General features: G+C 39.2%; 1 protein-coding gene across 1 annotated transcript; it reads left to right on the top strand.

The window, feature by feature from the left end:
• Nucleotides 1-64: 64 nt before the first annotated feature.
• On the top strand, nucleotides 65-25,780 carry DNAJB11 (DnaJ heat shock protein family (Hsp40) member B11). The gene is made up of 10 exons (XM_003770174.4): nucleotides 65-224; nucleotides 3,440-3,596; nucleotides 11,773-11,870; nucleotides 12,976-13,108; nucleotides 15,085-15,227; nucleotides 21,935-22,017; nucleotides 22,905-22,962; nucleotides 23,733-23,844; nucleotides 24,206-24,365; nucleotides 25,338-25,780. Exons 1-10 carry the CDS (start codon nucleotides 157-159, stop codon nucleotides 25,400-25,402), a joined length of 1,077 nt encoding a protein of 358 aa, XP_003770222.1. The 5' UTR covers nucleotides 65-156; the 3' UTR covers nucleotides 25,403-25,780.
• Nucleotides 25,781-27,774: the final 1,994 nt, after the last annotated feature.

Below are 27,774 nucleotides of genomic sequence, written 5' to 3'. Positions count from 1 at the left end.
CGTTGAAGTGTCCGTCGGTGATTGGCCGCCACGCCGGCACGCGCTGATTTCCTGTGCGTTGATTGGCTCGGAGCTGCGCCGGCCCCGCCTCCCGCGGGGAGCGGGGACTCCCGGGATAGGGGAAGAAGGTGCGGGTTGTCGCTGAGGAGACTGACCATGGCCCCGCACAGGCTGGGCGGCTTGTGCCTCCTGCTGCTCTACATGCTCGGAGCCGTGATGGCGGGGTGAGGAGAACGGGGCCTCGGCGGGAGGCCGCGAGGAGGCGGGGAGGAAAATCGGGGAGACAGGGGAGAGGGAGGCTGGCGCTGCCGGGGATGGGAGATGGGGGATGGGGAGGGGACGAGGGGCTGAGGAGGCAGGCTGTCCTGCGGCGGGGAGGCGCGAGGGTCCGGAGCCGTGTCTGGGGAGCAGAGGCTGGGGGCCTGGCGCGCCTGGTGGCCGGGGACCGCCCAAGGGAGGGGCTGAGGAACGAGGGGGGCAGGGCTACCTGTGGGGGTGAGAGGAGGGCTGAGGGGCCGTCAGGAGGAAATACGGGGCTGGAGGGCCCGGTGGGGGAGCATTCGGCCTGTCAGGGCAGGCGGCGGGGGAGGGCTGCTGGAGCTGGTGGTCACAGGGGGAGCCGTGGGAGGGGCAGCGGGGCTCCTGAGCAGGGCCCAGCGTCAGGTGCCTGTGGGGGAAGGGCCGGGAGAAGGCTGGCCAGGGGCGTGCAGGTGCATGTCGGGGTCCCAGAGGGGGCCCTCGGAGCCGGCCGATGGAGGTGGCGGCGGAAACCGCGGAAAGGGGGAGACCAGAAGCCACAGTGGGCATTCTCCGCGGGGGCCCGGGCCGCCTCGGGGAGACTCCGCGGCCCGTCGTGTGCCTGGCCTTTGGGGGCTGCCGACTCCCGGCCCGCGGCTCCGGGCCAGCTCGCAGCGGGCAACGATGGGGACCCGAGGCCGAGGCCTGCTCGGCTTCGTGGAGGCCGCTGCCGCCCCTTTCTCCTCGGGCCTCGGCGGCCTTTTAAAGGGCTGACGGAGGTCTCGGTGAGATGGCGGCGTCGGGTCCCTGCCCGCGTCTCACGCGCCCGTCCCTCATTCCCTCGTTCCCAGGGTGGGCTGCTCCGGGCGCCGCCTGGCCCCGAGTGTGCCTCCAGAACGGGGACAACGAGGCGGCTGACGAGGCTGTGCGGTTCCGCAGCCGCAGCAGCTCTCGCTCTGGGCCAGATACCCGGGCTCCAGCAGCCCGGGAAAAAGTCTCCACGTTGTCAGAACGCCCTCCCCGGAGCCTCTGCTCCCAGGGACTCTGTTCTCTGGGGAGTAAGACCTGTGGAGAGAAGGCAAACGGGATAATTGGAGGAGGGCGGCAGTGTGTGAAGAGCCACAGGCCGGGAAAGGCTTCTGCTAGGAGCCGGGCTCCGCGCTTCCAAGCCCCTAAGGCTTCTTGTCTTGATATATCAGTTATCGGTCTATCCACAAACTGTTTCTTGTACTTTCCGTCAGTCACACCTACTGGTTAATATATCAACTACCGGCTGCCTCATAATTGCATTTTTTGAAGTGTAGCTGCCAAAATACCCTTCCGGAAAAAACGCATGCTTTGTCTCAAACCATTTTTATTTGCATGCCCCGCTCAAACTTAAAATAGGATTAAGATTTGGTTCGTTACAATAATATTTTTGATTTGTAGAGTTCTTATCACTGAAAAGGTTAAAACATTTTTACAACTTTTGAGATAGGTTACTCATTAATATTTTAAGCACCTTTGTGGATATTTTACATTCTTGAGACTCGTTCAGTTCTTTTACCTAAAGGCTAATGAGAAAGAGAGCCTCCTATAGGATGCCTGAATTCCAAGGGTTCTGGGGGTACAGCACTAGGATCTACCCTTATGCCTTCATCTCTGCTTTTCCAGTGTTATTGTCACCCACAGCTGTCAAGAAAGGCCTTACTCACCCCTGGAAGATTCAGAATACCTTGTACTGGGAGAGGAAATGATTCCAGGAGGAAGAACTTTTTTTCATGAACTTTGTCCCAGAGTATCTCTCATCCCCAGAAATGAAGTCACTGACTTTAAGAGTTATTCTTTCCTGAAGCCTTAGACTGTACTGATTCTTGTGAATTGCCTTTGATCTACTAGGAGTAAGTTAAATCATTCCTTTTTATAAAGATCTATATAAAGGTTCTTTCAAAACCTTTATAAAGATCCTTGTCTCACGAGGCAGGAACTATTAATCTCTTTTTATAGATAAAGCTTAAATGGTCCAAATCTGCAACCCACACACGGATTTAGAAAACCACAAATTAATGTTACTTTTGCTGTATTGTATTTTCATTTACTTTCTCAAACATTTCCCAGTTACACTTTAATCTGGTTCTGGGTGGCACTGGGGAGTTTTGTGGGCTGTTTTCAGTGACACTTCTGGTTTATATGACTTTTCCAAGGTCATATAATCAGTATTAGAGCTATTGAACCCAAGGTTCTCTTCACTGTATCTAGAACACTGTATCTGAATTGACTTGTAGTAGACTGACCATGTCAACAATCCTATTCCTTTTTTTGATGAGGTGTGATGAGACTGGTGTTTTTTTTTCCCCCTTTAAACAAGAACATAAAAAAATCATAAATTCAAAAGAATGTTGTTCCTTTCACAGTAGCCAAGTCACCTTGGAAAGCTCCGTGTGGATTCCATTGCTCAAAATTGTTTTGCATTTTCTCTGTAGGAATTGCTTTCAGAGCCTGCTACATGTTCTTTGAAACACCCTCAGTGAGGGTAAATTGTTATCCTTGGGTGATGGATTTGATTTTTGGAAATAGCCAAAAGTCATTCTGGGCCAAACATGGTAATAAGTTGGATGGTTATCCTGGGTAATACTGGTTTTGGATTTAAAAAAGAAGAAGAAGCATAGCTATAAAATACTTGATTTTCTTGTGTAGTTCCCCATGAAGGTAATTCCCAAGGAGAATTTCTAAGTAGCATTTGAGCTAAAGTAGAATTCAGGGGCTCAGTAGTAGTAGTGAAAATAGCACTAATGATGTGTCATGTAGTATTTTATTTTACATTTTTATTTGATCTCACAACAACCACAGAAGGTAAATAGTATAACTGATCCCCATTTTATAGATGTGGAAACTGGGGCACAGAAAGGTAAAGTGAGCTAGTAAGTGTTAGAGCTGGAACTTAGACACAGGGCTTCTGACTCCATTTCCATTGTTCTCTCCAAATGTGTAGCCTCTCAAGGAGACTACTTTGAAGGAGGCAATGTTCATTTGTATGTGTGAGTTCTGGTTTCTTAAAAATTAAATCTTATAGTCACACTCTTCTCCTATATTCTTTTGAGTTTTCTGAGTTGTTGTCTTCTCTGTTACTCAAGCACAAACCTAAGATAGAGCTTTGGGGGAGGGTATTTTCCACAAAATGGTTGAAAACTCTTATTATAACCAAGTGATTTCTTCTCCCCAGGAGAGATTTCTATAAAATCCTTGGGGTGCCCCGCAGTGCATCTGTAAAAGATATTAAAAAGGCCTATCGGAAACTGGCCCTCCAACTTCATCCTGACCGGAACCCTGATGACCCACGAGCACAAGAGAAGTTCCAAGATCTAGGAGCTGCCTATGAGGTCAGTCAAGAAAGTGTTGGTGCCACAGGTGTGAGTAGGCCCCCAAAGCTCTTCAGAAGCTCATCTGGCACTGTTAAGTAGGTTAGGTTGAAATGTAAGAAGGACTTAATGCTAAGTTATATGTGATCACCATAACCATCTTCTTAGATACAATATTTTTCCTTCATTTCCTTTGGAAAAATAAAGGTGAAGAAATGAATGAGACCCAGGTACACATCTGTGGGGAGCTGAACTAGAAAGCATGGCAACACCTCTGACTTACTTTTCCTCCAGTGAAGGTATAATGCTGCATCATGATGTGGTCACTACCCTCAAGGATCCTTTTCTCCTAGCAAAATGGTCCAGGTAGAAACTAGGTTTTCTTGAAGACCTAAGTCATGGAGTTATAATCCTCGATTCTCTTTCCTCCCTTCTTCCTAGAAAGGAAGGAAAGGAAAACAAACATGAAAACTAACCTTAGTGGTAGAAGATGCTTGAAGGGGAAGATGTTAACAGCTACCAAGCTTTTTGGTGCTTATGCTTCTTTGTAGCTTAAGAGAAGGTTTTTTTGTTTTTTGTTTTTTGTTTTTTGTTTTTTTTTTACTGTGTAAAAAGCACACCCCAGCTAAACAAACATCTTCTCAAGCTTCTGATAATGATTTGTTCCTCAATGAAGCTCAAGGCAGATCAGGTTCCTTTAACATCACTTCCTTTAACTTGGCAACCCAGTTTATTTAAATCATCTTAAGTGCATGGCACCAGTAACATTTAAGGGTTCAAATCCTGGTCTTCCCCTCTGCCAGCTGTGTGTAACCCTGGGCATGTCACTTTGGGACCCAAATTGTTGGACAAGAGGCTTTCCAAGGTTTCTTGCACCTGTTAAACTCCTGTAATCTCCTTATTACACATAGAAAATTATATGTTATCTGTTAAATTAAATAAGCACTTTTGTCCTTCTCTACAACCCTGCTTACTTTACCTCAAGACTAGAAATCAGTTAGATAAATATCTTTTTGCAAAAATTCCAAAGAAGCTGACGATAAGCCTTTCTCAGGATGATAATTTAACATTTATACAGTTTACACCTTTTCCTCCAGTCCCATTAAGTTACCTGTGTTATTGATGCACAGTTTGCCACATTTCTTCCAATTCATTACATGACTTCATTGTTCCTAGGAAAGTAGAGAGGATCCTGTTTAAGAAGATGCTGCTAGATGATCAGCAACTTTAGGGCAGTACAGCTGGATAGTTCTTGGGCAAAGGGATTCTCTGTAAATAGATCATTCCCTGAACCATAAGGTTTTAGAGCTAGCAGAGACTAAGTATCCCTTATTTTTCAACCCTCTCCTTTTACAACTAAGAAAACTTGTTGAAATATAAGTAATTACCCTTGACATCATCTTATAGCTGATCTAATTTAATTCTGTATTCTCATCTCCTAAATTTAGTCAATTTTATATTGATTATTCCCCTAGTCCAAGCTATATCTCATTATCATTTTAATAATCTCATGTCTGACCCTCATTAAAATTATTAGACATTTTTTTTTCTTGAAGATCTTCTTGATCCTTAATTTCTCTGTTCCCAGAGTAAACACCGATGTTTTTTAATTGGAATCTTCTGGACTAGATACATCATCTTGCACTAGGTGCATTTAGTTTTTGAAATTCTGCTTATCCAAACTTGTTTCCATTCTCTTTCTATTATATTTTATTCAGCCATGATTCTTGTTCATTCTTAGTTCACAAGACAGAATATTATAGAATCCAAATAATTGAGTATTGAACACATGAGTTTATCCCTGACTAACTTTGGGTATGCCACAAGCAATAGTAATTTTTTACCTTGAGAAGGTGTATATATATATATATAGAGAGAGAGAGAGAAGTCCATAATAGTCCCATTTATTCAGTATTGTTATTGATGCAAAAACAAAATAAGATCTTCATGACTCATTTGCCTCTAGTATTTACAGGCCAGATATATACTCATTCATTTGTGAAATGAGGGACTTAGCCTAAAAAAAGCTCCCTTTTTAGGAATGCCCTTTCCTTACACCTCTATTCTGTTATAATTTTTTAGATCTAGAAGGCCTTCAGTGCCCTTCAAATAAAAACCCCTCATTTTTGGATATGGGAACTGAGTACAGAGAGTTTAGCATCAGGCCTAGTGTCACACAACTAGTCAGTGTCAGTGGCAGGACTTAAATCCAGGCCTTCTTGACTCCAAGACTAACCATGTTAGGCAGTCTTTAGGCCTCTTACTTTTAGACAGTGCCTTGGTGAGTTTAGGAAACACAGATTGAAAACTCAAGGCATAAGTTAAAGAAACTGGGACCACCTAAGGCTTGAGCAGGTAACATGATAATACTTTGGTTAGCAGGTCTCTGGGAGGTCTTTTGATCTCATCATGAGTTAGCTCATCCACTAAGTGAGAACCATAACAGGAAGGGGGAAAAACAGAGGGAAAGGAAGGGAAATAAATGACTGTAGGCACAGATTCCCTAGTAATTAGAATAGCAAGACGGTCATTGGGGTGTGGGAGGAGGGGAGATGTCACCATTTTGCAGATAGGAGTAAACTAGGGGAGAGGGAGGAAAGCTTGTCCCAGGTCACCAGCCGGGTTGCAGCAGAACCTGCTGTCCAGGTCCAGGTCCAGGCCCAGCTCAGAAGTGCTGTGATTCTGTTAATGGAACCAAAAAGGAGGACAAAAAAACCCTGTAATTTAGTACAGATTTCTCTTGTTTATTGAGATGGGATCAGTGATAACATTTTATTAAGTTGAATATTTGTGGTTTGGTTGCCTAACTTGTAAAGAAACTATTTCCCCTTTTTTTTCTATATTAATAGTAATAAAGAGTTTGTAAGACTCATTATTGTGAGGTAACATGACCTTCGAATTTGGAAAACTTAGATAGAGGGTCTATCAGTGAATACACAATTGGCCAGAGTCAGGAAGGCCTGAGTTTAAGTTCTTGTGGTGTAACCATGGCCAGATCAATTCTCCTCTTCTGGTGGTTTGGGCTGCCATCTTGTGCTTTTCCTCCCTCAGGATGCTTATGGTCTTCATGTGTCTTGAAAGTCTATACAATATTTACAGTTGTTGCCATGTTCCTCTCTTCTCCATCTCACTCCACCTCTTTCAGATGCATAAAATGACCTACCATTTGTATCTTCCTTCACTTCTGCTGGTGCAACTTTTCCCTTTGTTCTTGGGCCATTGAAAGAAAAGATTGGGCATAGTTTTCCCTTTTAATATGCTATTTAGTGGTAACTATATTAAATTGAGAAGATTGTATAACATGTTTCAGCAACGTTTGTAAATAAAAAGCAAATACTTATCAAGAATAGGAAAAAAATTTCAGAAGTTTATGGAACCATCAGAGGATTAATTCTAGCTAATATTTATAAAAACCTCATATTTCAATGTGCTTTGTGTCCATTATCTCATTTAAGTAGATACATAACTGTACTAAAAAAAAATTGGAGGAAGATTTCTGTGGCTTCTGAGGGGTTTCAGTGGAAGACCCTGAACCACAGTCATCCAGAATGAAAAGCGGGAGTTCTTTAGGCACTGCAGCTGTAGAAAGAAGGCCCTCACTAATGAAAGCTTTTGCCTAAAATGAGAAAGCACAGTAATATCCAGAAGGGGAACTAGAATCCTGCCTCCAATGTGTGAAGGACTGAGTAGAGGGTGACACTGTGAGCCCTGGTGACCTCCACCATGATAGGGAAGTTAGGAAAAGGAAAGGGATTGAGGGGGAAAGTAATCTTATTCTGGCTCAATGATTCAGTTGTTTGAGGGAAAGTACCATATTTTCTGTCTCCTTCTCTATCCGGCTTCTTTGACCATTCTGATTCACTTTTCCTCATGTGATCATTGGTAGTATATGTTCCATTCTTCTGACTTTGCGTTTTTTTTTTAAACTTTTCATTCTTTGATAAAGGTCTTTCCAGTTGCTTTGTATTCCTCATACTTGTCTATTTTAATTGTTTAATTAATTAATCTGTTCCATTGCATTCCCATTTCTCAGTTTTTCTAATCATTTTCCTATTGTTCAACAATTAAGTTGCTTTTTGTTTGTTTTGAGTTTTTGTTTTGTTTTGTTTTGTTTTTGCAATTTACATATTGCTCTTTTGAATTTTTTTTTTTAACAGATCACTCTAAAAAATCCTAAACACTGACAAGTATATTCCTAACAATTGAATTATCAAAATGGGTTTCATCCTCTACTTCTCCCTCTCCCCATATCTAATTAGTTGCCCAGTTCTGTCATTTCTAAATTTATAGCATCTTTGTTTTATGCCTTCTTTTCTCTGACATGACACCAGGCTGGTCCAGGTTCTTACCACCTCCTGCCTGGATTGTTGCTGTATCCTGCTGGTTGACCTTCCTTCTTCAAGTTTTTACTTATTCTAGTCTATCCTCTCTTAAATTGTGAAATTGAAATGCAGATTTGGGGCTGTCCCTCTTCTTCCTCTCATTTGTGCAATTCCAATAATTCCCTGTTGTCTCCAAGATCAAATATAAAATCTTGTATTGGTTTTCAAAAGCCCTTCATAAATTTGCCCCTTCCTGCCTTTCCAGTCTTCTTTCTCCCTTATTATTCTGCCATCTAGGAATATAGATCTTGCTGTTCCTCACACTAGACACTCCAACTTCTAATTCCAAATATTTTCATTTGCTGTGCCCATATTTGGAACTCTGTCTTTGGTCCCAGCTAAAAATCTCACCTTCTGCAAGAAATCTTTCCCTTGATTGTTCTTATTGCTAGTGCCTTCCCTCTCTTTTATAATCACTTATTTATTTTGTCTATGCCTTTTTCATAATAGTTGTTTGCATGTTATCTCCCCATTAGACTGTGAGCTCCTAGAGACTAGATACCTCTCTCCCTTTCTTTCTATCTCTGGGGCGTATCACAGTACCTAGCACATAGTTGGCATTTACCGAGTGCTTGGTGACTCATTGGCTGCTATATCCTACCAAATTGCTTTCCTGAAAGTTTCTACAGGTGATTCTACCATGGCTCCACAATCCTGCCAATATTGAGTTTCATTATTATTACTTTTGCAGGTTTTTGAGTGAGAAGTGGTACCTTTATCATTGAAAAGTTATCATTGAAAGTTCTTTGAATATTAGTGAGTTTGGTATTTTTTTAAGAGACTATTAATAATTTATGATTCCTATTTTGAAAATTTCTTATTCATAGTCATCATGGACCATTTGTCCGTTGTGGTCTGAGAATTAGTACAGTTTTATTTTAACATCAAGTTTTTTGTTTGTTTTTGTCATATGCAGAACATGTCATCGGATCTATAATCTTAAGCGACTGACATTGTTCCAGCAACACAAATTATAACCCATTCATGTCTGTCCATCCTGTGCATCCCGAGGCCTCGCATAAGTTTGCCACAGCAGTTTACCCAGTATACTAAAGTATAAAGGCCTTGCTTGCATTTTTCGGAAAATGTAATTATAATGGTGGAACCTATGAGTTGTCCATCAATTATTCTTCCCTCTCATCATGTGATTAACCCATCTTATTTTTCAGTCATACATTTTTTAAATAACATACCTTCCTCCAGTCTTTCCAGTTTCTTATTCTGTGTTGCAGCCTTCTTATGCCCACTATGCACATCTGCATGGTTCTTTGAGTGATACTTGTTTTAATTTTGTTGGAGATTGTTGTTATAAGACTTTATTTGTTATAGTAACAGTATAGCATATTGTTAAGGGGTTTTCCCCTTAAATCTTATATTAACTTTTCATTGCTACCACCCAGGAACACAAAGGATTTTTTTTTCCTTCAGAGCTATTTCCAAGAGTTAAAGTCTATTCTATACTTTGTCTGATTCTCTAAAAGTACCCCTTTTAGTCCATAAATCCTATTTGGGGTAGCCTATTTCAGATTTCAGGTACATGACATCTTTTATATCATGTGCATGAGGAATTGGGATCTAAACTGAATATTGTGGGTAGAAATCAAAAAGAGTCTTGGGTTACTCACTTTGCCTGGTTTAGCTTTGGAAGTATCAACAGAAAGAGAGCCTGGAAGAAATGACATCAGCTATTTACTAGCTGTGTGAGCTAGTTTCTAGCTGTTTCTAAGGGCTTTTTTCTCGACCTCTATTTTTATGGTTAAAATTTTTGCTAGTTAACTCTTGCCATTCTTTTATGTCTCTAGGAACTTGGTTCTTTTCTGTTGGGTTCCTATTTTTTTTTTTGACTTGTCTGAAACTATCACCCAAATGACCAAGCATCTCATTTATATAGCTAGAAGGAGGATTTTTATTTGTGGCTATATTTTTTAATACTCAAAAGATTCTGGTATTTTCTGTTTGTTTGAAGGCCCCCAGTTCAATTCACCTAGCATTATTAAATGTTTGGTTTTTTTCAAGCACTATACTGGAGCTGTGCATACAGATATAAAAAGAAAATGGCCCTGACCCCGGGGAGCTGATAATTTTGTTGGGAAGAAACATGAAAGTGATTTGGTGGGAAAATAGGAAAGCACTAACATCTGAGAGAAAGGAGGGGAGCAAAGTGCCACTTCATTTAGGAGGGAGCACTTGAGCCAAAACTTGAGAGGAGTTAGGGATTCCAGGAGCCAGATTTTAAAAGATTTAAATATCAGAGCTGTTTGCATTTTAACCTAGTAACAATAAAGAGTCACTCCTACATGGAAATGACATGGTCAGACTTACATTTGAAGATTATCGGTTTGACAGCTGGGTGAAGGATAAGTTAGAGATGGGAAATGGTGGAAGCAGAAAAACCGATAAGGGGTGGAAGCAGAAAAACCGATAAGGAGGCCATTAGTAGTCCAAGTGAGAGTTGATAAGGCCCTAAATCAAGGTGCTTTGTGAGTAGAGAGAAGATAGCTGCAGGAGATAACTCTGGGAGTAGAATCAATACTAGCTAGTGTTTATATAGCACTTTAAGGTTGGCAAAGCACTTTATAAATTTTACAAGTGAGGGAGATGAAACAGAGAGAGGTTCAGTGACTCACACAGCTAGTAAATGTCTTAGGTTTAGATGTAAACTCAGATCATCCTGACTCCAGAACTAGGGCACTATGCACTGTGCTACCCCACTGGCAGTAAAACTTGGCTATTTTGTTTATGGAAAAGAAGGAAGTGGAAAGTAGGATTCCTTGTCCCTAAAATTGCAAACCTGGATGACTTAGAAGATGCTGGTACCCCTGGCAGAAATAGAGAGATTAGTTTTAGATATGCTGAATCTGAGATTCTGTCCTATCTCATGGAGTTGTCCAACAAGCAGCCACTGGGGGATTGGAGTACTGGAGAGAGGCCCAGCATTTGAGCATTTTTTAATCTGTTTCTAATGAGTGATAGAAACATACCATTGTTTAAAATACGAGCCATTACTGATAATTAGAATGTCATTAAAGTCATCTGAAAAGATAATTCCTTGCTCATTCTTTAAAATTGTCAGGAAAAAAAAGACACCATAGCTTCCATTCTTTTTCTAGGGCGTCAGAGACTTAAACTCTGTACTTTGAATTACAAAGTCATAGAACTGAACAGCCAGACATGACCTTGAAGGTTTTTTAAGTCCAATTTATTTTATAGATGAGGAGACTGACTTGCGCACAGCCATACACATCATGAGCTGAAGAACCCAGGACAAAATGAAGGTCCTTATGATCCATTGTTCTAGTGCTTCATCTATTGCTATATCCTTTGTTTAAGTTTGTTATTCTTGTTGCCATTTAAATATATCACTCTTGTCAGGAGAAACTTTAAATGATTTATAGGATAGTCCTTGATCTGTTTTTGCTAGATGGTAAAGTTCTCTGTCAGCCTTCCATTTTCTAGGTAAAGTAAGTCTGACTTTGTTAGCCTTCATTAAGAGAAGAAACTGGCTTCCTAGGAGCCTTAGTGTAAAGGAAGAAGCCGAGTATGTGTGTGTGCTCTACTGGCAGGACTTTGAAAGAAGCCATGTAGAGGAAGTGAGCTCTTTAAGACAACCCATTCTACTGTCTCCTAAAATGTGCATTAACCCTGCATCTAATTGGGGGTTTCCCTAGATGGTTAGATGAGTGATTTATCGTAGGATGAATATAAAAAGTTTAGATGAAGGTTTCTTTTTATCAGAAGTCTAGAAGTCAAATATCACTGTGGATCTATTAAAGGCCAGCTATTCAAACTTTCTGTTGTATGTCTTTTATCCTTAGGTGCTATCAGATGAGGAGAAACGAAAGCAGTATGATGCTTATGGTGAGGAGGGATTGAAAGATGGTCACCAGAGCTCCCATGGGGATATCTTCTCACAGTAAGAAATTTACCTGTTTACAAATCATCCTGCTTATAAAAATTAATCACTTCTTGACACTGGGAAATAATTTTCACTCTTAGCTTTTAGAATGTGTTCTTTCTCTAAAAAATCAACCTTATAAAGTAGAGAAGAAAGTCTACCTACATATACCAATCACTTCTTCCTCCACCCCTACTCTAATCCCATGCTATACCTATCAGAAGTGTGGGGGCAATGATTATAGCCAATAGTGGACAGTAGAGACATATTCTAGCATTTACTATTGTCTTCTCAGCAGTTTGGATGTGTGAAGAAGGGCTGAGCAACACACCACTTCTATTGAGCAATAGAAATATCATGTTTCATGACAAGATATTAGTATCCTCTTTTTAATCTCTGAAAACTGTAATGTATGCTAATATCACCTAAGAAGACTGAGAGATTCACCTTAATATGGAGCACCAGGTCTAATTTTTGACTAAGGGAGACAGACTGTCAAATTGAGAGGTTCTTAAGAACTACAGTGCTTCTGGGCACTCAAAAGTGGCACCAGTTATCTTTGTGGGTTTTAACTTTGAAAGATAATACTGAAGGATTTGTGTGTATGTCTTTAATCCAAAATGATGCCTTTGTTAGATATTTGTTATTTTTGCTTATAGATTTGCCTTTTAAAGACCGCATTTCAGTGGAATTATCTTTAAGATTTTTGGCTCCTAATCACAAAAGAGGAAAATGTGACATTCACAAAATTCAGTCACCTCAGAGTGAGGTGACTTACCATAAAGGATAAAAAGTTTATTACCATCTTAAAGACATTGTGTGTTTTTATCTGGAATTACAGATGTCAGTAAAAAAAACTTTTGCTAATCCTCTTTAATTGCATCGCCTCCTTTTTGAAATCTGCAATTTATTCCATATATAGATTTTCTTTGCATAGAATTGTTTGCATGTTGTATCTCCCATTAGATTGTTAAAGCAGGAATTATGTTTTGCCTGTCTTTGTATCTCCAGCAATTATGATTTCTGGCACGTAATAAGTATTTAATAACTGCTTTTTGATTGACTATAGTTGGTCTGAACTTGGATTTTCCTCTTATCCTAATGATTCCATAATTCCTTACAGTTTCTTTGGAGATTTTGGCTTCATGTTTGGAGGAAGCCCACGCCAGCAGGACAGGAACATTCCAAGAGGAAATGACATTGTTGTGGACCTGGAAGTCACTTTAGAAGAAGTATATTCAGGAAATTTTGTGGAAGTGAGTTGAAAAGAATGGTTGCACATAGAGGTTTCAGGATTTGCTAATGGGACTAAGAAAGGTTCTTGAGTGCTTTCTTGTCCTTATGCCTTTCTTAAGGAAAAAATCTTGGTAGGTTAAGAGAAACCTTGATCGGCATATCAGATATCTGTTATATTTATGAGAAGAAAGAGCTATTAAACAATTATTCTGGTAATAAGGTTGGACAGCTCTTACAGATAACTAACTGGGTGACAAGAATCTCTGTAACAGCCTTGAGAAACAGGAGTTCCCTGTGATGCCCTTTAGGTTTGGGAAGAGGCCTGTCATCAAACAGTAAAAGACCTTACTAAGTACTTACTTACTAATAAGTAAGTAGACCTTAACGAATATAGAGAAATCAAACCCTACTTTAGGAAAGTGTGTGATTTAAAAGGTCATATTCTCAGTCTTTTTAGAAAGGAAATAAGTTCCTTGGAACAGTTACACTTTTTCATAAACCTAGGGTTTCACAAGTTGGGGCTACTTGCAAATAGTCTCTCCAAACACTTATAACATCATTTTTGCCTGAACTTTTGCCTTTCAGTTGAATATTAAAAATTTTTTTAACTTAATAAGAATGAAGTTCTTCATATAAACTCATGACTACATCCTTGAAGGGATTTGGACATATGGTTATATTCTGTTTTCAAAGAAATGGACCTTTTATTCTTACGGATTAAAAGTTTGGGTCTGGAGATTATGAGGAGGAAAAAATCCCGCGCCCAAAGTTCTGAAACAAGGAAGTCATTTCATAAGAATCATCTTGAGCTTAGGTCGTAGGTATGACTGTGTTAGCTTTCTGACAATTGTTAGTGCTCTCCAGCAGGGAGCGAACACATCCTCATGCCAACTTCTTTTCATAGTGATCCAGATTTTAATGGGCTTCCATATCCTTGATCTAATTATGGCTTCGTTAATTGTATCTAGTAGGCAGCCTTGTTTATAGATGAGGAAACTGAGGCTCTGAGAAGTTCCACTTTGCTGAGGTTACTTACCCAGCCAGGGCAGAGTCAGCCCTGGAAATTAAGACTTCTTATTTCTACTCCATGTTTTTTGACATACTAGTTCCCTTCATATCTCTGCAGCTTAAAATTATAGCTAGTAAATGAGTGTGAACTGTTTGCATTTTTTGTTTTTCTTTTCAGCTTATTTTTACCTTCTGAATCCAATTCTTCTTGTGCAACAAGAGAACTGTATGGTTCTGCACACATATATTGTATCTAGGATATACTATAACATATTTAACATGTATAAAACTGCCTGCTATCTAGGGGAGGGGGTGGAAAGAGGGAAAAATCGGAACAGAAGTAAGTGCAAGGGATAATGAATAAATATTAATTATTAAATAAATAAATAAATGATAATAATAATAATAAAGGGTCATTTTTTACCCACGCATATGTTGTTGTCAATAAAAAGTTATAATGATAATAATAAAAGAAAAAAATTTATAGCTAGTAATGTAATTACAGTCTTTTTCAAATTCTCTTTCGTCCCTCACACTTTTAAGAGTTGTGGTATTTGAGTCTGATTTGCTTCATTTATGATTCAAAATGATTGATAAAAGTTCTGAGGACTTATGTTATGTAGAGGACTATTATGATAGGAACTGGGGTTAGGATTAGGTAGTACAGTGGATGTAGGGCTGAGTGAAACAGAAAGACCTAAGTTCAAATCCACTCTCAGACAGTCTTAATAAGTCATTAACCTTTGCTTGCCTCAGTTCCTTAATTGTGAAATGGGAATAATAAAGCACCTCCTTCCCCAGAGTTATTGTGAGAATCAAATGAGATAATCTTTGCCTGGCACAGGTAAATAAGTAGGTGCTTATTTCCTTGGATAAATCACTGAAGCAACTAACTGTTCTTTTATTTGGTTTGTGGAACTCAGTAGCAGTGGGCTGAAACAGCGTGTTTGAAGATCTGCCTGAACTCTCCTCTGTCTTCCTTTTGTAGGTGGTTAGAAATAAACCTGTGGCCCGGCAGGCACCTGGCAAACGGAAATGCAATTGCCGACAAGAGATGAGGACAACACAGCTGGGCCCGGGGCGCTTCCAGATGACTCAGGAAGTGGTCTGCGATGAATGTCCCAATGTCAAGTAAGAGCTGGTGGGCTTAGCCATTGATTTCACTTTGAATTGCTATTTATTTATACTTTTGGTTTTTACCCCATCTTCATCCTAGGATCAATCCCTGCTCCCTGAGAGTTGTCCTTTGTAACAAATTTAAAAAGAAAGATTAAAAAAACAAACAACTAATCAACATATCCCAAGTCTGAAAATGAAGGCTTGTGAGTAGAAGGTAATCCCCTATCTTTGGAGAAGATGGCTGAGTCTTGAAGGAAGCCAGAAAGCAGAATTGAGGAAGGAGAGCTTTCCAGGATTAGGGGAGAACCAATGGAAGTGTACTAAGTTTGGAGTTGGACACTTTATAAGAGGCCTGCAAGAAAGCCAGTGTTGTTGGAGCCCAGAGAAGGTCAAAGGGAGTGTCCAAAGACTAGAAAGAAGGTCAGGAAGGAAGAGTCCAGGTTGTGAAGGACTAAAGACAAATAGATGTTTTTACCTTTCATTTAGGGGAGCCTCTGGAATTTGTGGTAAGGTTGACATGATCAAATTGGTACTTTAGAAAAGTCATATTGAGTGTAGAGTAGACTGGCGTGGGGAAGGGATTTGAGGTAGGGAGACCAACCAAAGTGAGGAAAGGGGAACCTAGACAAGAGATGTGAAGCCATAAACAACAGGACTTGCAACAGATTGAGATTGTGGAAAGAGAATGAGAGGATAACTGAAACTTGTGTGACTTAGTCCATTTACATTTATAGTTAGGACTTAGGCTTATATTTTCCTCCATTTGTCTCTAGTATTGTGCCCTCAATATCTCATTTGTCTCTAATATTGTGCCCTCTCCCCTCAACTCCTCTTCTGTAAAGACAGAGCTTTATTCACTTATTTTAGCTTAATCTTGCTATGGCTTGTTTTTTTGTTTTTGTTTTTGTTTTTTTTTAATCTACAAGCCCTCTTCTCCCCCTTTTGGAGTTTGACTTCACTATTAATTCCTTCTTCCTTTTATCTAGTTATCTAATTCTTTTCCTTTTTTTATTTATTCTCAGTTAAGTAGTCAAGTAAGCTCTTCTTTCCTCTCTTCCACTTCAACTTGTTTTGTTTGTTATTTTAAATTTCATTTTCTGTACCTTTTTCTAAATAAGGATTTATTTCCCTCATTCTCTTCATTAATTTTTTTCATACATATTTATTCTTTCTTAAGTCTTTACATTCCTTATAGAATTTTAGCTTCTTAGTTACTTGTTTTGTGTTAGCTTTTATACTTTCTGTTTTCACCTTATACATTTTGCCCCTAGATCCCCTTTTTCTGTTGTGCTTCACTCTTAGAAGAACCAATTCCACCTTAGAAGAAGAAAAGATTAGAATTATTGTCCAATGGTAGAAGTTTTCCTGTATTCACGATTATATTTTTCATCACTACCCTTTGTCCTCATTGTGTTCTTCTCTTTTCCCATTTGCCATGAAATCTCTTTAAATCTATGCCCTTCATCTCTTCTGGCTGTCACTTGCTCCCAGGAACTCTGACTTCCCTTATTCTGGTTCTTACAGATTGTATCCACTTTAAAATCTTGTTCTCTCATTACAGAATATTTCTTTTCCTTCGAGGAAGCATTCTTCAGGAAACCGTCCACTGAAACAAGATTTTCCTCTTATTTCAATCCTTCCATTTTTTTCCCCTCATCTATTCTCTTGTAGGTCCTCTTCTTCCTGAGAGACTACAAGTGTTATTTTTCTTTTCATTCTCAGCTTTTCAATTGATTAAGGTACATTACATATTCTCCTCTATCTTCTAAAATCCCTCTTGCCCTTGTATTCTGCAATTCTCTCTCTCTCTCTCTCTCTCTCTCTCTCACACACACACACACACACACACACCCATTTGTAGGCATGGCATTGTGAGGTTTAGTCCCATGATATTTCAGGTATTTTCCTCTGTCATCTCTTCTATCTCACTTATGCTTTCACCTTTTTTTCCTTATGTAACGTTAGAAGGAAATCTTGGATTGTTGATTTTAGCAGCTGTATTTGTATTTCTCTTGTCTGTGGAGTTTAAATTTTTTTTTCAGGCTTTGTTTTGTTTTGTTTGTAGGAATGCTTTGAATATCTTTTTTTCATCGAACAGCTAGCTTATCTTTTATGGTTAGGTTTAGGTTTTCAGGATATGTCAGCGCAGGTTGTGTATTAAGTTCCTTTGCTCTTCTGAATACATTCCATTCCCTCCTGCAATTTCTGATGGGTTTAGAATAGTTTGTGTTAATAGAATTTCCTTTCCTTTCTATTTGAAGGTTTTTTCCCTAGTCATTTGCTGAATTTATTTGTAATTGGAATTATTAAGTCTAATTATCTTATGTCTTAGAATTTGCAACTAGATTTATTTTCCCTTGGAGAGAACCATGGATTCCTTCAGTTGGCACTTTGTTTAGAAGGTCTGGGCAATTTTCTTATAATAAATATATTACAAATATATTACATAACAGTAATAAATATATTACATTATGATGTTAAGATTTTTTGATATGTTTCTCTGGGAGACCTATAATTCTTTAATTATCCCTATATATTCTTATCATCAAGATTAATATGTTTTACTTGTATGAAGAACATGTCATCTAATAACATTGTTTTTTTTCCTTTTAGATTATCCTTTACTTTTGTGTATTTGCATTCTCATTCAGTCACTCTTTTCTTTCTTTGGTGAAACTTGCCACCATAGAGTCATTTTCTATTTTGCCAATTATTTCTGGTGAACAGCCATAAATTCTATTTTTACAATTCTTGTTTTTCTTTTAAAGCATCTTTTCTTGACAATCCATGGTGTTTTCTGCCTTACACCTCAGGTGTTGATTCATTCCTTTGTCTTATAGTATTTAATTATAGCTGTCTAGGTTTGTTTTGCACATTTGTAGGTCATAGTATTTTCTATTATAAATATTTTCCTTGTTGGTATATGCTAAAACTCATTCTCCCCACCCACCCTCATTTTAAGTCTTTATTAAATGCAGCCATTTTTTCCCCCTTATATTCCTCTATTCTCTCTCTGACTCTTCCCCTTTAATGATGGTTTCTTTAGGAGCTGGACTTCAAATATATCTCAGCATCCCGCTGGCAGAGTTTACATTTCCTGTCTTAGGTGATTTCTGGGAAGACAAAATTGGTCCCAGCTGAATACCAGTCCCCTTTCTCTTAGGCTGGTATCTTGCTCCTCTTCCTTCTGCAGTATGATTGCAGTACAGAATACTGCCAGCATTGTAGTACTGGCCAGAGCAAGCAGTTGGGTTGGTTTGTACATCTCTGCCAAAGATTGGATTGCCAGTAGGTGAGAGAATGCTGAATGAGCAAATTAGAGATTTGCCTCTTCACCTGTTAATTCATCAGATTTTTATCTCATTCCGATTCTTTATGTCAGGGCTTCTTAAACTTTTTCTACTTGGTGACTCTTTTGTTTTTGCCTGAGAAATTTTTATACGACCCCAGGTATATAGGTATATAAAATAGGTATACAAATCAAACATTTACTGATAATGAATCATAATTTGTGACCTCCCAATATTTAGTTTAGAGGACCCATATGGGGTCTTAAATCAGTTTAAGAAGCTGAGTCTTAAAGCACAGAGACAATTGAAATTGCTTTATCTCTTGAATATAATTCCTGTTTTGGAAAGGTTTTGAAAGAGGTCATGAGAATCAGAGAAAGTATCTGAAATTCCAACTTGTTGGTTCTGTAACCCAGAAATTTCAAGTAACCAATTTTGTTAATGTGTTTTAATTTCTGTTTGATCATGTTTATAGCACAAATTTGCTTTAGCCAGAAGTATGTATGGACTACAGTGTGTTACAGACAGTTTTTATTTATTATCAGTGCTTGAAAGAACCTTGTAGATCTTGTCTTCAATTTGACTTTTGAGCAGTTATTCAGACTGATGAGTCTTCACTTAGCTGATTGGGATTGTACTTCTGAGGGTCAGTGATTTCTTTACTTTATTCTTTTAGAAAATGTAACAGGTCTAGTTCTTTACAAAAGAGTGTTACGGAATTTAAAAAAAAAAATTCCTGATCAGTCCAGCTCTCCATCATGATTCTTGAAAACAGAATGTTTGGTCTGTCCTTACTGAAGACCAAAACTTAAGTGGCTCTCTAATATTATTGATGTGAATATTTCTTCCATCAGTATAGATTTTTTTTTTTTTTTTTCATCCTGTTTGGTTCTTATCCGTGTTCTCGAAAAGATCTTTTATTACAGAGGATCTGCTTAGCATACCCTGGAGGATTTCCTCTTAATGCTTGTATTTTGTGGGTACCAATACAGCATTCAGATTGTTGTCTGTTTCCTCTATTAAGGGATTAGCTTAGCTTCTTTTTCTATCATGTATTTCCTTCCATAATGTCATCATTGAAAATGAACTGTATCCCATTGAGCCCATTGAGTTACCTGCGTCTTAGTTTTCCTCTTTCTTATTGGGGAATGTCTAAACAAACTGTGTTACATGAATGCCATGGCATATTATTGCCCTGAAAAAAACAGTGAGTGTAAAAAATTCTGAGAAGCTCAAGAAGTCTTCAGTTTAAACTGGGACAAAATGCAATAAAAACCTGAAAATCAATATCCATAATGACAGCAATGTAGATAGGGAAAAAAAGAATTGAATGCTGGGTAATAAGCAGCTTTGACTAAGATAACGGGAAGTAATGTACTTCATCTCTTGGCAGAAGTTGGGAAGATTCTGAGTGTGGTTAGTGCATATATCATCTGACATGATTACTGGTTTGGGTTTTGCTGAACTGCTAGGAATCTTTCTTTTCTTTTTTTTTTTTTTTTTAATTTAATCTTGGTTATAAAGTTTATTTTAGCTACGTGGGGAAGGAAGAGAGAGAGATAGGTCTTTGTTCTTAGGAGCGCTTTGGGATCATGTAAAACTGATATAGTTTCCCAAATATGGGAAATATGACTCTTTTTGTTTTTGCCTGAGAGATTTTTACACGACCCCAGGTATATAGGTATATAAAATAGGTATACGAATCAAACATTTACTGATAATGAATCATAATTTGTAACCTCCCAATATTTAGTTTAGAGGACCCATATGGGGTCTTTTGTGGGCACCTCCCATGTGTATGCTAACTTATTGGACTGGTCATGTAGCTGAATGTGTATACTATAAACAGTTTTAAATTCAACTCATTTTTTTTCTGCATGGATTTGTTAAGCTACTTGAGTAATCCTCTTGTCTCTTTAAGGAGTTCCTTTAATTTTCTGGGCTTAATCCTATCAGTGAGAGCAATTGTCATTAATTATGTCATTTGCAGATTACCATTTTACAATATTGCTATTACTTTATACACAGTACATTTTACTTTGCATCAGCTCATAGAAGTCTTGCCAGGTTTTTCTGAGAACATCCTGGGCATTATTTCTTATAGCATAATAGTATTCCTTCTTAATTACGTACCACCATTTATTTAGCCATTCTCCAACTGATGGGCATCTTCTCAATTTCCAGTTCTTAGCCCCAGGAAAGAGCAATATATAGATCTTTTTCCTTTTTATTTTTCTTTCTTGGCTTTTTTTCTGAGGGAAACTGGGGAGAGCTCGGGCAACTTCCTGGTTTCTCGCCACCTTCTTGGCCCTGCCTGTCCCTTTGGTTTTTTTTTTTTTTTTTTTTTTTTTTTTTTTTTTTTTTTTTTTTTTTTGGCTAAGGCAGTTGGGGTTAAGTGACTTGCCCAGGGTCACACAGCTACAAAGTGTTACATGTCCTGAGGCCAGATTTGAAGTCAGGTCCTCCTGACTTTAGGGCTGGTGTTCTATCCACTGCGCCACCTAACTTCTCCCTCCCCCCTCCCCCCACCCCTTTTTTATCTCTCTCTTAGGATTACAAAACTAATATTGGTATTGGGTCAAAGGACCCACCCATTTTCTTATTTTTATCAGAGATAGCTTTGTTATGTTTAGGTCATTCTCATAAAGAAGAAGAAAAGCACTTGGGCTGGTTGTTATTGAGGTCCTCTATTACCTTCTCTGAGTATTGTGATGATTTTTTACATTTCTTTTGTATCTTCATCTCCCCAAGACATCTTATAACATGACTCCATAAGGCTATTAAGATTGTATCTTCTTTAGCTCAAATTTCCTTGGTGGGTGCTGGGTTTAGTCAAGGACATCTTTCTGATATCTTCAGTGTTAGTTCTTCTAAGGGGGTTGTCATGAGACTCAATTGAGATAATATTTGTAAAGCTTTTGTAAATCTGAAAACAGCATATAAATGTCAATTGTCATGTCCTCATATGGTAGAAGATTGGGGCTGAGGTGTTTGTCTGAATTGGGAGGCTCCACTGGCATCAATGAGCAAAATTGATTATTCTAGAAATGAAGAGTAATCTGTTTCAGGAAATAATATGTGTGCTTCAGTGGAGGTTTCAGAAAAATTAATTGTTTTCAATTATTTGAATGAGTAAGATGGAATAATTTGTACCAGCTTGATACAGTTCTTTGAGAGGCTAGTAATGGAGGTGGTATAATAATAGAAATAGAAGCTGTAGGTGATGGGTGGCTTCTTGGTATAGTATATATTTGAGAGGTTTCTCTCTGGATATGAGTCCACAGGCACACGTGCCCAAGTTTGCTGAGCAAGATTCAGAAATTGTGCTTCTCTCTGATAGAGAAGCTTCAGCTGATCTGCTTACGAACTACCAAGCTCTTCCCTATTTGGTCAATCATCTTGTAATTTTTTAATTCTTTTCCATTTCAGATTGGTGAATGAAGAACGAACTCTGGAAGTAGAAATAGAGCCAGGGGTGAGAGATAGCATGGAGTATCCCTTCATTGGAGAAGGTGAAGCATTAATGTGCTTATAAACCCTTTGCTCACTTCAACCCAAATAATGATAGCTACTTTGAGCCATAATCTAGATATCCTTTTAGTGTAATGAACAAAAAGAGTCCTTGTGCATCATCAAAGAATTTTTGTATTTAGAGCATGGTAAATATATTTAACATTTGTTTTTAAAACTTTGAGTTTAATATTCTTTCCCTTCCTTCCTTCCCTCAACCCCTGTTGAGAGTATTCTCTTGTACATATTTAACATATATTGGATTATTTGATGTCTAGGGGAGAGAGAAAAATTTGGAATACAAGGTTTTGTGAGGGTAAATGTTGAAAACTATCATTCCATATATTTTGAAAATACAAAGCTATTGTTTTAAAAAGAGAATTATAATCTCAATTCAATATATTTCATTCAATAATTCAATATAGGTTATATTGTATAGTCATGCAAACATTTCCATAATAGGCATGTTGTTTTAAAAAAAAAAAAACATAAATCCAAAAAAAAAAAATTCTAATTAGCATAGTTTTAAAAGATGCAAAGCCACAGTTGATATCACTACAATCTTGCTTTTGAATCACATTTTTAGTGTTAATTTAGTTAAATGAAAATCTCCAAAAGGAACAATGTGTTTATAATAACATTTATACTTTACCATCTCAGTGAATTATTTTTCAAACTCTTTAGGAAATTGGAAAAAGTATTCAATAATTAGCTTAGCACTTTCAGCATATGTATTCTAAAGTTTCCAGGTTAATGTGCCCAGGTGGTTACAGCTAGCTTTTCAGCCATACTTCTTGGATACTAGGTGGTGCTTGTACAGAAGCTGTCTTCTGCCAGATGCTTTGCAATTGCTTAGATTGTGACATTAATCTACAACTTCCTGATTTAGGTGAGCCACATGTGGATGGGGAGCCGGGAGATTTGCGTTTCCGGATCAAAGTTCTTAAGTAAGTGTTGTGATCTCAAACTAAAGTTTTCTTTCTTCCAGAGTAGATTCAGGATGCAGAGGCCAAGCCCCCTGCCTTTCCTGAGAATTCAGCACACCAGTGTTGTGATTTTATTCTTTAACCTCATTGGTAATACCTCAAATTAGACATTTTAGAAGTAAATGAGGATCGAACCAGATAAATAAATCACTGTTCTTTGTTCTTGGAGGTGGGGGGAGAGGGTTAAAAAATACACCTGTGTGTAGTCTAGTTTAGAAATTATAATTTGTATATAAAAAATTAAAGGGGGAACAACAAGTTCTGGAATATAGGTGACATAATGCAATGGGATATTATAATGCAGCAGAGATTAGTGAAGTGGAAAATTAGGAACAATTCAGGAAAATATCTTTGTGAAATAATATAAATGGAATCAAAGCAAAACCAAAAGAATGGAATCCATAGTAAAATCACACAAGGCAAAATGATTGGAGATAAATGGACAACACTAACTCAGCACATTGAGATATTTGATGTCCATTGGGTAAGTTCCCAATGAAACCTTTTACTGGGAAAAGGGCGATTCCACAGAAAAAAACTTATCTAACCAAGGCAAAGGTAAACTTGGATCAAAGGACCTTTGGAAGTAAGATTGTTTCTTACCTTAAATGAGAAGTGTTTCCTGATTCCATATTAATGTTCCTCCTCCTATTCCAAGGAAGGGATTGTAACTCAAACTAAAGCCCGAACACTTCTTGGAAGCCCCGTCTCTGATCTCCTTTGCTCTGCAGGCACCCTTTGTTTGAAAGGCGTGGAGATGATTTGTATACAAATGTGACGATCTCCCTGGTGGAGTCACTGATAGGTTTTGAGATGGATATCCAACACCTGGACGGCCACAAGGTAAGGTCACCAGCTTTGGGGGCTGCCCCCTCCCACAGCCTTAATGCTGCTGAATTCACCACCTAAAAAGAGCCAACTATTGGGAAGCCGTTACTCTGTGGTCTTGTCTAGTGCTCTGTGACAAGATGAGCTAGCTAATCCATGACTAAGATGGCTTACAGTCAGGGATGGCAGCTGCTGAGAGCACATGTTTTTCTCTTCAGTCTGGAGATATTCTCCTTTTGATTTAACTCCACATGGTGATTTTTCCCTGTCCAGAACAGGGGGCATTGAGCAGGAACTGGCTGGGGTCTGCATGTGGCTACAGCAGGGTATTCTCAGACAGTCGTCCCGCCTTCTCATGGCTCCTCTTGTTTTCTAGGTTCATGTTGCCCGGGATAAGATCACCAGGCCAGGAGCCAAGCTATGGAAAAAAGGAGAGGGGCTGCCCAGCTTTGACAACAACAACATCAGGGGCTCTCTCATAATCACCTTTGATGTTGAATTTCCAAAGGAGCAGTTTACAGAGCATCAGAGAGAAGGTCTGTGCCCCCCACATTCAGTCTGTGTCTGTTGGTGCCATGTTGGCTTTAAGCAACCACTGACGCCTGGAGGGATGAGCCCTTAGAGGAGGACCTGGGGTGGGAGGTTTGCCTTGGCTTTTTTTGATGCTTGGCCTCATGCTTATGAGGGATTGATTTTCCTTTCAGTTTGCTCCTTCTTCTGGAAAATAAACATACATAAGTTACACTAGGATATGGTATGAGGGAGCTGTGGAACATGAATAGAAAAATGAGCTCTTTTTTGTGGGGGCGATTCAAAATTAAGGTCACACAGTAAAGATGAGGACAGATTTGAACTCAGGTCCTCCTGACTCCAGAGCCAGTGCTCTGTCCACTGCACCACCAGCTGCCTCCTTTCCTTACATATTAATGAAGCTTTAGAGCTGGGGAAAAGGTCAGAACCAGGAAGAGGAAAATCCATGATCCGTCCTTTGTGCTTGTGTGTGACAAAGTCATTGCTTTGGACGGTCAGTGATGGGCTAATTGTACAGAAACTACTCAGATAAGAAGGAAAGGGAGGGAATAAAGGCAGGAATGGAGAATAATGGAAGACAGGAAAAGGCATAGCAGGTAAGTAAACAGGCCTCTATCCAAAGGTGCCCTCTTTCTCAGAATTTCTGTCTCTGTCTCCATCTCCCTATTTCTCCTCTTCTTCAGAGGTGTTCCCACACTGACTGCTGGTCGGCCGCTGTGTCACTTAGCCACGGAAGGGGAGCAAGGCTTGTCCTTAACTGTTAAATCAAGTGCTTTCCCATTCTAATGATTCTTGGTCTTTTTCTTTCCAAGAGTTTGACATGTGTTGGGCTTGGTCCCAGTAACTGGGACACAAAAATAGCACTGAGATGTCCTTGTTTGTTGTCCTTCTGGCAAGTGAGCGCAAGCTTACACCAGAGTGCCAGGAGTGCACGCTTTGCACTAATCAAATCATTCCTTGTTTTTTCTTGCCCTCAGGTATCAAACAGCTGCTGGAGCAAGAATCAGTGCAAAAGATCTACAATGGACTGCAAGGATATTAAGTGGATAAAATTGGACATTGTTTAACATGATAAATGGATCAGAGATATTTATTATCTGCAGGTGTGCTTTTTGTAAAAGACATACAAGATTTTGTTTTCTAATGACCTTCATGGAGTGAATGAGAAAGTTTGCATTTGTCCATTTACAACCAGAAAAGGAGTATGGAGACTGACTGAAAAATTAACCCTTACCTCTTCTTTTGAGGAGCCAATGCCTGGTGCTCTTTGCAGAGTTCTGGAACCTGAAACAATAATGGCAGGTGGCACTTCCCAAGTGAAGAAAAAGCATCTCCAGAATGAGGGGTGGTGGTTAGCTCTTTCACTCTCAGAGTATCAAGTGGAGAGGTCTGTTTTTAAATACATTTGGTTGTTACTTTTTCCCGTCTCTTGTCTCTTGTTTTTAGTAATACAGTTGTCTTCCCTATTTTCCCTTGGTCTGCCCTTTATTTCTTTGTCTTTTACATTTGTGAACCATTCAGAATTTTTCCTTGTCAGAAGAATGAAGGAAAAAAACATCCTAGTGAATAATGGAAGTTCGTTTTCCACACCCACCTCAGATGAGCTCATTTAGAAATGGGTTTGAAGTTCTGATGACTCTGGAAATGCAAAAAATAAAGCTCAAGTGGTGCCACAAGATGAACTACTGTATGCCTGCAAAGAGCAAAGAGCATCCATTAGGTGAATTTGATGACAAATGACTAGAAATCATTTTCTTTACATTAGAAATTATGTTTCTTATCTTCCACAGTTTGCTCAAGTTGGTATTAGAGAACCGAGTCAGCACTGCTCCGCCTAGCTGGGAGATGTCTTTAAAATGCTTAATTCCTATCTGAGTGGTGTGAGACTTGAGCACTTGCAAGAAGTTCTTGTATCAACAAGTTAGCATTTCTGACCAACCCTAAGGATTGTTTACATTTGTCATCTATAAATGTAAAAGTGACTTGTTTGTAGGCCTTGAAGAGAAGAGTCGTGGGGCCCACAATTCCTGCCCGGTCTTGGACATCTCCATATGACATTCCTCTACAAAAGGAGTCTGCCGTTTCCCCCTTTGTTGCTAGGGGGTTTCTGGGTGGCACAGTCTGAAGCTGATGCCCAGAGCTGAGAGCACGGGCTTTTGGTGCAATACCCTAAGTGGAGCAGTGATGACCAGGAAGAAAGCTGGGCTGGGGGAAAGAATGGGAGTTTCCATGGAGATGAAGCATTTAAATTCATTTGCACATTTCACTTGTCTGTGCCTTTCATCCATAAAGAAATACTTAGTCAAGTTGAAAGGGAAAAATCATTTCCCTGTCATTTTGTAGTCTGGAGAGAAGTTTAAATAATTGGTTAGGATAGTGCAAAGCTTTTTGTTTTTTGCCAGACTTGTTCCCTTCTGGGTATTCAGGAATCTGGTAAGAAAAGTGTTTCCCCCAGTCTGTCTGACCCTTGTTCTGCTTTTTAATCAATCGGCAAGCATTTGTTAAACACCATCTGTTTACTGGGAACTGAAAATTAGAAAGATAAAAGTAGAGCACACTGTGTCCTCAAGGGGCTTATATTGTATTGAAGACATCATGTAATTAGATAAGCAGGAGTGTGCAAGAGCCAGCTCCTCACTCTGGAGAGCTGGTTGTTAAATTCCTAGTGTGAACATTTACACCTTAGAAAACGGCAAATGCTACAAATCAAGGCTTGATTTACTGTTTTGTTGGTTGTCTAGACTTAAGAAAGTATTAGAGAAAATGTAATGATGTAATTAAAGTGTGTTCTGCTTTAGAGAGCTGGTTGTTAAATATTTATCAGCATAGCCCTGTGTCTGAATTTATACAGAAAAAAGAAGAGACCCAGCATATGTTGAATGGAGAACTGGCTTTGAAGCCAAAAAGACTTGGGTTCAGGAAATTGTCCTGGCATTGATATGTACTGTTGTGCAAGATACTTAAAGCTCCTAGTGCTCTAGGGAATTCACTAAAACTAAAAGTTACAGAGGTGCTGATTATCCAGACTGATAAGGGAGCTTTCTCTCCTTGGAATCCTCACGTCTGGAGAGCATATACAAAATAAATATAAGGAGTTGTGAGAGGAAGGAACACAGGGATCAGAAAAGATTTCTTGGAGAAGGTAGAACTTGATCTGAATTAGGAAAGACAGTAATGGGTTCTGGGAGAGGGAAAAGGGGGGCAGTTGGTACAGAAGTGAAGAGAAGAAATACAATGTGGGGGAGGGACAGCAAGAAGGCTGGCTTGGGGTTGGGGGGAGGCTGCGAATGGGAAAGGCAGCCATGTCTGGGGAGGCTGGCATTTACTTGGCAGGGCACTTTGACATTTGAGACTAGAGGGAGCCCAATGAACAAGAAGAGTGATGACCAGGTCTACACTTAGGGAAAGACTTCT

The sequence above is a fragment of the Sarcophilus harrisii genome, chromosome 4 (genome assembly GCF_902635505.1).
Source record: "Sarcophilus harrisii chromosome 4, mSarHar1.11, whole genome shotgun sequence".
In the NCBI taxonomy this organism is placed as follows: domain Eukaryota; kingdom Metazoa; phylum Chordata; class Mammalia; order Dasyuromorphia; family Dasyuridae; genus Sarcophilus; species Sarcophilus harrisii.
This window is presented reverse-complemented; position numbering and strand designations above follow the sequence as displayed.